The sequence below is a fragment of the Opisthorchis viverrini genome (assembly GCF_000715545.1).
Source record: "Opisthorchis viverrini unplaced genomic scaffold opera_v5_70, whole genome shotgun sequence".
NCBI classification, from domain to species: Eukaryota; Metazoa; Platyhelminthes; class Trematoda; order Opisthorchiida; family Opisthorchiidae; genus Opisthorchis; species Opisthorchis viverrini.
The window spans coordinates 930,038-940,660 of NW_008751726.1; the positions used below are offsets into that span (position 1 = coordinate 930,038).

Sequence of the window (10,623 nt, forward strand, 5' to 3'; positions counted from 1 at the left end):
AGAAGGAAGGAACAGGTCGAATTGTGGCTCTCCACCGGTGGCTGATAACCACGTGGACCAACTGCGTCCACAGTTAATTTGCGGTGACTGACCGCCAAGTTATGCGAACGTTTATTTAGAAAGTTCGTACTTGCCAAAAACAGTTCATGATCAGCACACAACTGAAGGAGTCAATCTCTGTCGTCTGTGCGGCTAGCATGGACTCAGAATCTACCGCCGAAATGTGATTCCAACTGATTCCAAACTGATATCCCATTAAGTGTATATGGCGAAATCTGCCCAAGCAGGACATACGGTTGACGGAAACTCGGAGACTGTGCTTACATGATGAACCCCAAGAAGGGCGAAACCGGTCGTGTGCTGTCGAGGAGTTTTCAGCGGCGCTATGGGTAGTTTCCTTCATGCCAACTATTCTTACCTGGCCAGTGTGACCCGAATGAGTAGATTCTGTAGATTCTTATCCCAGAAATGCATGGAGGTCCCAGGCGGATTACGTGCAGGTTATCATCAAATTCCTCAAACTGCTGAATGAAACCCGCACTCGATCTCACTCATACAGTGAGGCTTTTCGTTCGCACCATCCGAAATATTAGGGAAAAATACCAAAAGTGCATCACCTGGCGGTGCTATTCTTCACCTGTGTATTTGGTCAAAACCAATCCTTCGATCCCGAATAGGAAGTCGTTTTAGGGATGAAAGGATTCCCCAGCTCGGCCATCTTCCACATGGATATTCTGAATTTACCAGCCTCACGACAATGAAAACGGTGGCATGACTGAACATGAATCGACAGGCTTCGGGAAACCGTCTTCTATCTCCGGCTGAAAGTGCCAAACACAGACTTCGTGCTAGAAAAAGTGAGACCTTGAACTATACCACGCCTTGTCAGACAGGACTTGCTTGTTGGCAATTTTCGATGTAGCAGAAAGATTCAAACAGTTGTTGAACAAGTCCAGAACATGTATATACCCAATTAAACCAGTTTATTCGTATGAATTCTGGGTCAACGCTGCGACATCAAACGCGAGTTTTTCTGCAACAGTCAAAAGGAAGATGGATAAACCAGAAGATCGGCAGTCAGAGGTGTCACACCCATCTCAACGCACACTCTCAGATAGGGGCAAATAGGCACAGTTCTTCAAAATAGGAATGTATTGGATCACAAATGTTCTGATGCTAAGGATACTTTCCATCGGGAGCTAATCGAACTCATCCGTCAAGCAAAAGGCACTGACACTGTGACCCTTGCAAGCGATTTGAATGCTGAAGTAGTTCGTCGCTCAGCTTATGGTATCTTCCGGTGCTTGGCTGCGACGCACCCGGAAGAAGGTATAAGGACTGGGGTACTACCTGAGTGCCTAAACCTAGGCAGAAAAAACCGTGAAGCCATGATTGAGCCACGAATCCTTTCGGTAATCGGTATCATAGCTTAACCTTGTGCTACTTAAATGAAACCGATGGCATTACGTGGAATGTCGCCAAAATATGCATCACGTACCATCACACTTGCATGCTGCAAAGTCATAAATCGGGGGAGATATCGAGAGAACAGTTAGCACAAACCCATCGAAATGTCCCACTAAGGTGAAGGCAAAAGCCCAACCAATTTCAAAATCTAATGCAAATAAGCATTGATAAACGCTTTCAACTGTACAAGAAAATAAGAGATAAACTAACTGAACAATTTACACCTCAGTGGTGATCCGCGAGACTTGAAGAACTAAGTAACTGTCGAAGGTCCTCTAAAGAATACTGAGAGCTCTCACATTGGAGACCAGTTACAGGATCTTGCAGATTGCCGGCCGGAAACACCACCTTCTTCAATCTGTAAACGGTATTGAAAGCGATCGGAGGGTCTGTTTTTTCTATCAACACAATATCCCCTATGGTTGGTTGGAAGCCCGATCGGTGTACCCAGTATGTCGCCGTTTGGTAATAGTACTATTAAGAGAATTGATGTGAAGGGGAAACGCATACCTTCAACAAGAATCGATTCAGGCATAGCTTGTGCAAACGCACTTTAACAATCTCCGGATGAGATGCTGTCAATTGTTGTCCGAATGGAACGACTTGTCCAAGTGCAAGATCGAAAGGAGCACGTACCCTCTTCCCGGTAAAATAGGCCTTCTCTCCCGAAACTCGATCCAGTTCCGGTTTGTGATACGGGAAGTATTTATCAATATGAGGTTCTAGTCGCTTGAATATTTCCTTCCCGCGGTGCCTCCAGTATCGAACCATGATTCTGGGGATGAAGATGAAAAACGATAAGTAGAAGCAGTTCATGCACCAAAATAAGGACTGTAGCAGAAAAGTGACAACAATCATAAGCATCTCTCATGATGGTAACCAGGGAGTTCGGGAACAACCGAGGCTTTTGCTAAACTGCATTCAGCAGAAGCAGCAAGCTCACCATGTATGGGGGAATTTCTTACGGGTCTTCGGAATACCACCGCAATCAGTAGACGGTTTGAAAACGAAGCAAAACACTTGCATCACCAGTCAGAGCGAATTTGTTACCATTGCATTACCAAGAACAGAAGTACGGCACTGCACATTTGATTGCATTGAATGAAGGTTTCAGTTAGGAAAACGGGTGGAAGAACAGAAACCTAGGTGGAGAAAGTTCGTGGTTCACACCTTGTAACACTGACAGAAGTACCCACATATGTCGGACATCGGGGCTGTGTAGTGTATCAAAATTAGAGAACTATCCAGTTGCCATAATGGCAACAACAACAACAACGAATGGCCGGTTGGGTGATCAGCTGGCTATGAAAAATGTTGGTTGACAAGCCGTGGTCACTATATCTTCCGCTAGATATTTCCTTACTCCTTCCATCTTCCGTTTTCACCCCACTTACACATCAGGGCTTTCTTCGAACGAACTAGTGCCTGCATAAAAGTAAAGCACTGGTTTTGTGCCAGTGGTGACGATTAACATCTAAACCCAACAACCATTCGGTCCTTAGCAAGAGTGTCAAGTCACACCGGACTTGGTTAGGTGCTCTCTTAACCGGGTTTCCGAGTTTCAGTCGAACCAAACATTGACCAACAAGAATGAATACTTCCGTGTACCCTGATATCAGAATGGATTCCACCTTCAAAAAGCGTCTTTACAGTAGTGAAGTGCTTGGAACAACCGGAAATCGTCAACCCCAAGCTGGATATAACCCGTGTGGTACATGCACTTAAGACACCTCCAGGCAAACGGCTGTCTATCACACCAATCCGGCGTCAGCTTGCGTGATAATTGAGATGGTGAGACTGAGTAGGTCTCCCAACTCGGCCATCACCACACGGTTTTCAAAGGTCCCTTAGGCAAACTGCGTAGCGGATCCACTAGTAATTTTGCGCTCGTTTGAAAAGTGGACCCAAGAACATCTCTGGTAATTGACGTCAGGTCAGTAAAAGCTTGTGGTTCATCAGGCAAAATACGTCAGCAAAACCGAGGTAGCGCTTTTCACTCCTGAATTTCTAGGATGAAACACAAAAGGTCGGACAAGTAGAGGACGATTGTTAGTCGTGACCAGTCTGTACATCAACGAATAACCCATCATCCCACTTCCCAGTGCTGCACGAGAAAGAGGACACTGGTGAGACTAGTCAAACAGCCACCCTTAACTCACCTGTTCACTTTTATCCGAGCATTATCGAAGCCCTGGACGTGACCGTAACACCCAGTTCAGTGTGCATGTTTCAGAAGGCTTTGGGTTGTCCACAGACTTTCCTATCAATCACTCTCCGCTCCGGCTGAAGTGGAGACGCGGGATATCCCTGTTTCAATTAGATCAATCAACTTATCAGCCATAAACCGTGCCTTGAGCACTTTGGTTCCAGCTGCCACAATTTCGATCACCGAAAAATTGGGGAGTGTGGGACATACAGCCAGGACTTAGAGGCAATGGTATATTTGGTTAGCTCGTAGACTGGGTAGCTACGCATCGAAGGCGAAACTTTGATGCATGGACGCCACTGACCGCGCAATTGGGTCATTTCCACCAGTGTCACTAGCCATTAGTGAATTGAGTCCCGTAGTCTTCATCCAGGGAGGCGGCGGCTGTCGACCCGACCCAGTCTACTGGTTAGTGTTTTAATACTTCATTGCCAGGTCACACGCTGTCCACCTTTTGGTCACTTCCAATTAACACAGAGCTGGGCGAAAAAGCTCTGCGAGGTTGTTGGTTTTGTGGCATGCGGAGTATATTTCTTAACCAGTGAAAAAATCGTTCAGCTGTAGCACCCTTTCGGCGCCTAGCTGCCATGCCACTCGAAGGAAGCACGAGGCTTCGATACTTCCAGGTTGCCCAACCCTAGGCAGAGGAAGTCGAGAGACAGAGGTCGGGTTCGAAGCACAGACCTACCTGTCAGTAAATTCGCGCTCTAACCACTGAGCCGTCTCGCGTGTAATTCATCTATCGCGGGAGAGTTCCATCTTCCTACGACCATCGGACGCACCGTAGCACTATTAATCCGGTGTTTCCAGCAGACCCGACTAATGCTTCAGAGGCACCAATGGCCTTCCTACGACCATCGGACGCACCGTAGCATTATTAATCCGATGTTTCCAGCTGACTAATGTTTCAGAGGCACCGATGGTCAAAAACTGACATCTCTGCGCATAGAGGCCACCTCTCTTATCCGTATGGATCGTACTGCCGCAGTGCAAACCCTGCCCTTGACTGACAAGCCCACATCACAGTAGTGCCATAGGTGTCGGAGGCTGGCGAAAGCTGCCCTGGCTTCCCCAATTCGAGAAATGATCTAACCTCCAGCCGGTCCACCAGAACTTATACAGCTGCCCAGGTAAACAAATTTATCTAACAAATCAACTGGCTCGTCTTCAAGCATGAGATTTGAATTCGATCCAACTCCGTCTTGTAGTGGCACTTCTGTTTCCAGCAGACCCGACTAATGCTTCAGAGGCACCAATGGCCAAAAACTGACATCTCTGCGCATAGAGGCCACCTCTCTTATCCGTATGGATCGTACTGCCGCAGTGCAAACCCTGCCCTTGACTGACAAGCCCACATCACAGTAGTGCCATAGGTGTCGGAGGCTGGCGAAAGCTGCCCTGGCTTCCCCAATTCGAGAAATGATCTAACCTCCAGCCGGTCCACCAGAACTTATACAGCTGCCCAGGTAAACAAATTTATCTAACAAATCAACTGGCTCGTCTTCAAGCATGAGATTTGAATTCGATCCAACTCCGTCTTGTAGTGGCACTTCACAATGCAGTTGTGAAGTGCATGCCAAACCGTGCGGCAGTTACTTGGGTTATTTAAAATAGCTTGCATTATTGAGGGAACTGAACCAAGGAGAGCAATGTCACCCGCATTCTCGATGTCTGTGAGCGAACGTCCCGGGAGCATTTCGACTCCCGAGGTTTCGGAGGCAGGCAGAGAAATTGCAGCTCTTCGTCCACTGGTACTAACCTCCCCACCCGTCGAGCGATATTCATGTCTGTCCTTATTCGTATGTCTTGTAATGCCCAACCTTCCATGAAGAGGCACGTCCGTATTCAGAGCACTTAGAACGTCCCGGGAGCATTTCGACTCCCGAGGTTTCGGAGGCAGGCAGAGAAATTGCAGCTCTTCGTTCACTGGTACTAACCTCCCCACCCGTCGAGCGATATTCTTGTCTGTCCTTATTCGTATGTCTTGTAGTGCCCAACCTTCCATGAAGAGGCACGTCCGTATTCGAGAGCACTTAAGTCTGGTACGTGCCGGTCTCGCTCTTACTCAGTCAAACGGTAGATGCTCGAACCAAAATTCCACCATTCTTCAATATAAAGCATCGGTTCATTGGTCTGCGAAATCACGGATAAAATACTAACGGCCACCTAGAAGCACAAATTGGTATCAACCCGAAGTCGCCTCACAAGCACGTCAGCCAGTCCCGGTGACAGCCACGAAGTCGAGGATTGTGGAGTTCACTTAGGATTGCACTACCTAAAACGCATCGAGAACAAAGCAATCAACACTTGCCCCACCGCAACACCTAACAACGGTCTAGTCGGAGCGCGCTGGCGTTAAACTGAGGCTATAATGTGACGAGTGCTACGTGGCCTTTCACAATAATTCAGAGGCCTACTTGTCAGCATTACACGACAAACGGTTTTAATTTAGCCCCACACGAATATTTACATTAAACAAGGTAATGACTGAAGTCCACAAGAATACGACTAAGCTTCCTACTAAGTGTCGCTCCATTCACTACTTAGTGGGGTTTACGGCGTACCACAGGCCCTGAATGTAATCAAATGTACACCTTGCATTATGCGGGCTGCATTTAGGTGAATAATCCTTGGCAGGTTTGTTACTCAATAAAGTAATAATTCGTAGTGCACATTGATGATTCTGAAATACGCAGACGGGAGTAAATGTACACCAAGTCATCTAGGCAAAGAGGTAACGTAGCTGCGTTTGGTGAATAACTGGGAGCGTGGAAAAGGTTGCAAGGGAATCACGTGGTCCCGTGCACAAGTACACAGCAAAGGATTCACGAAGGACGGACCATCTGAAACTGCCTACCACTCATTCCCCCGTGAAATCAGTTTAGGTGGCGTGGATTTTGAAGCAAACGAGGAAGGCGTGCTAGCATACGCGTACATTTCCGAGTTTTTTCCGCGAACGTCGACGAGGAATTCGTAACAGACAAGACAGTTCGCTAGTCACTCCCACTTGGGAAACTACTGTTGTTACTTTCGCATGTCTCTTCGCCACATACTCTTCATGAGCTACACAAGCTTATGTAGACAGTGGCTATGTGCTCACTTGAAACCGAAGTGACGAGATTAGGATCCCGTTGACTTCCATCGGACCTGAGACCTGACACTAACGAACGGGTAATATGCGGTCGAGAAGGCTGATAAGCCCACACCACTTTCATTTATCATGCGAGTAATAGCAGCAACAGCATCAGAAATGAAACTGGCTAGTGTTAAGCATTCTCCCCAAAGCTATTCGGTTCAGCTGAAACACTAATACTGGCGCACTCAAAGGGTTCCACTCTGGTGAATATGCGGCCATTCAAAACCACGGCAACATATAAAACACGGTCAAAGATCATGATCGCCAGACATCAGTAGCCATACTCAGGACTAACACTAACTAACTAACTATCATACTGCTACTCAACGTTGGGTGCCCCTTTATCCATGAGTTGGGTAATTCCAGGAAACATGGGTGCCCCTTCAGAGATGATATCATACGTCACGCCCTCGGAACACCTAAGTAATCTACCCTAGTCACCCTACACTCGTACACCTTTTTCGTCACCATCCGGAATAAACGCTTTTCGACTACAACTGCGTTCAGGTTGCCAACATTCCTACGCGGCCGTCTAAGAGAGACTGCGGCGAACCAGCAGAACAAATCAGAAACACACCACAGGTTGGAGGCGCTTGGCAGTTTCATTCATAGAGACCAGAGAAGGGCAGTTACCCGGGTGAACTCCTCGACGATCTTCTCACCATTATCGCATTTGAGCACGCGAGTGTGCAGTTCGACGAGATGTGCAGAGTGGAGTCGCATGTCATCATTGACGGAAAGATGAGAAGACGCGCGCTTAACCGTCGCACTAGATAAAGCCCTTCTAAAAACCAAAAACATCAAAGATAACTCAGTCTGGACAAAAGCGTACACTACCGGTGGTGGACTCTGCTTCACAACGCCCCCAGACAAGCAGTCGATTACGTGAACCCGTCTGGAAGGACAACACCAAGGTATTCCGTTGTCGTCTTTATTTCCACTTGCCACACCATACTTGACCCACTTCTAATTTGATGTCACCACACCTTGTAACGTCGTATGCACTCCACAAGTCACGTACCTAGTTATTCAGTAGGGAAAATTATTCTGACCTAGCAGCCTTAACGGAATTCTCCCGAATCCTTCCCTAACATGCAACGAATGCCCAGCAAGCGAAGAAACAAGAAGTCCCCGAAGACAATGTTAGTTGGGTGAGCTGCCTGGTAATCATTCAGTGCTGATGCGACAACGCAGATCGGCCGAAGAATAAATGAACAAGAATACCTATCCACACCAGTAGCGAGGCAGGCTGCAAGAACAATAATGAAAAAACCCGGTAGAGGGCAATGGCCAAAGGCTAGCTGGTCTATGCTACCATTTGATGCCTGACTGTGGAATAATGCCACATTCATTTACAGTCGCTTCTCCAACCAATTTGCAACCAAGAACCCTTGTCACTGTACTACGGATTCCCACAAACATAAGAATTACAAGTACACGAGTTACGGATTCCCACAAACATAAGAATTACAACGAGCAACGCACTTCGAGGAAGGATCCTGTCACACTGTGTCCGGTCCGCAGCCCCTTCAACTCGGACCTAATGCTGGCAAAAGGACGATATACGTAAGCCTCGTGGTTGATGTGTTCCACCTATAGTCCGAGCACACCGGTAGTCCTGACCACGCAAACCGCCGACTCGGACCACTCAGACGAACCTCTGGACAGCCTATTCACTTCAGTAGTCACACCAGATCGGACTTTCCTGGAAAATGTGAGGCTAATGACCAAAACAGATCGAGCTGTATTAAACGTCAGCGACCAGTGGATTACCAGTAGCTTTGACAACGTCCACTATATTGAAATCCCGGAATTCATTAAATTACACTCCAAAAAACACCTCTCAGCAGGTATCTATCTATCCTATCTATCATAAACGACAAAAAACAACTACGGACCTCTCTAGAGCTGGGCACACAACAGACCCAATCGGCTGAAATGAACTCTGGAAAGCTTCCTTCAGGTCTTGCGGTCCCTGGAATCCCTCCACTAAGAGAGCATCGCTACCACTCACTAGTTGATATTTTCGAACAAAAACCGAAATATTGTTAGTTCAATACGCTGACCAGTCGTAGATCGAACGGTTGCTGATTCTTTCGCCCAGGCGGGAAATTCGCTAACAAACTTCTCACCATCAGTTTGCTTTAGCCTGTCCTAGATGCACATCGTTCAGCCTACGTTTTCGAACCGTACTAGAGCTAAGCATCCAAAAACGTTCGACTGGCAATACCAAGTTTCGTCAACCCACCCAGTCCCGCATAACCCTAGAAAAGCGAGAACACCCAGCACTTTATGCTCACTAGAAACCGTCGTAGACATAGAAAACCTCTTTCCTTGTAGTTCTGACTCGATATTTCCAAGGTCCACGATTGCTGAGCAGGCGAAGGACAACGAATCTCCCCGGCAGAGTTTACCCAAACCTTGGTACTCAAAAAATTGTTATCGTCCTCAAGGCACTGGACACAAAATCCCGCAGACGTGCGGAGGCCTACGGGCAGCTATCCCCTGAGCTCAAGTCAAATGGTGTCAGGTAAGACTATGCTCTCAACTTTCCTGTTCAACTTCGTCGTGGATACGGTTATGGCAAACTCACTCACAGCCTCTAAGCCCTATGGAGTCAAAGAACTTTGCGGTCCCGACGCATTTCCCAACACAAAGCTTAAGACTAGCAGTGACATTACAAAAGCTTCAGAATTGGCTACGCTGAACGACGGTCGCTGCAACGCAAGCGGTTGACAAAACGGTCGTTGGTACTGCGATCGAACTCACCAGATGTTGCCTCATCGGATATAAACTTCACTTAGTGTACACGGTGCCCGCACAACCATCCCAAAAGATCCAATAGCCCGAGGGTCCGACCCCTCTAAATACGTGTCGCGACGCCTCCTACGCGTGTGACCGAAGCTTGGCATCCCGGCCTTGGGTTGGGTAACTCATAAACAAACGAAATACTAGCGCGCCACTAATCAGAAGTAGTTGCTCAAACCGGCGCTTCTGAGTCCATTGCGTACAACCGAACCCGACATCTATTATGGCACGTCACAGAGCAGCCACGATCTGGAAATAAGCGAGGGCGATCAACATAAGCATAAATGATACACCATCTTCAGGGACAGCATTATTAGTGTTGACACTCATGCTTCACTGCCGTACAACCATGAACCTCATCTAGTTATATTTAAAGCCCTAGAGTGATAATAAGAGAAAAAGAGTGAGTGGGGGAGCGGACCTTGTGTTGGCCCATGCCAGGTATCCTGAGGCGCCTGCACCTCATTCGGACACCGGAAATACTACGAATGTCTAAACGTCCGAAGGCGACCCCAAGCCAGCCGGTAGTCAGAACGGGAGCCCTAACCAACATAGTTCAGAAGGAATATCGTACTCGATTGTCTTCGAAAAAGAGGAGTTCCCCACCCACTAGCTGCTATGTGGACCGAATCACTCAGCAGTTAACACGCACTGAACACTTCCGCCAGTTGTCGCAAGCAAACTATGAAGTGACGTAGTCCAGAGCAATGCGTTACGAACTCCGCGCACGGAAGTCCCAGGGGTGAGCATCCACCAACCCAAACAATTCCAAAATGAGAAAACAGGTACGACTTGAAAGATGTATTATACAGCAATGGCCAAACTCTATGTACACAATGCACGACGGAGCTCCTGGTCGGAACCAAAGATCTGACGAACAAAATCCACTGAAAGACGACGGCGTTGTTGGTCTCCAATAATCCGCGGAGCGATACCCTGCCTCACCGAACAAAAAGGCAGCGTTAGTGGTGGTTGGAAACACGTTAACTAACAGAAAAAAAACCGC

General features: G+C 47.5%; 3 protein-coding genes across 3 annotated transcripts; 2 read left to right on the top strand and 1 right to left on the bottom strand.

Moving 5' to 3' along the window:
* Positions 1-1,692: 1,692 nt before the first annotated feature.
* T265_04330 (hypothetical protein) lies at positions 1,693-2,865 on the bottom strand (the record flags this gene model as incomplete). Its single annotated transcript, XM_009169039.1, has 3 exons — positions 1,693-1,941; positions 1,978-2,242; positions 2,831-2,865. 3 exons carry the CDS (start codon positions 2,863-2,865, stop codon positions 1,693-1,695), a joined length of 549 nt encoding a protein of 182 aa, XP_009167303.1.
* Positions 2,866-8,391: 5,526 nt separating this feature from the next.
* T265_04331 (hypothetical protein) lies at positions 8,392-8,685 on the top strand (the record flags this gene model as incomplete). The annotated part of the gene is made up of 1 exon (XM_009169040.1): positions 8,392-8,685. The coding sequence occupies one exon, from the start codon at positions 8,392-8,394 to the stop codon at positions 8,683-8,685; it is 294 nt and encodes a 97-aa protein (XP_009167304.1).
* Positions 8,686-10,051: 1,366 nt separating this feature from the next.
* On the top strand, positions 10,052-10,315 carry T265_04332 (hypothetical protein; the record flags this gene model as incomplete). Its single annotated transcript, XM_009169041.1, has 1 exon — positions 10,052-10,315. One exon carries the CDS (start codon positions 10,052-10,054, stop codon positions 10,313-10,315), a length of 264 nt encoding a protein of 87 aa, XP_009167305.1.
* Positions 10,316-10,623: the final 308 nt, after the last annotated feature.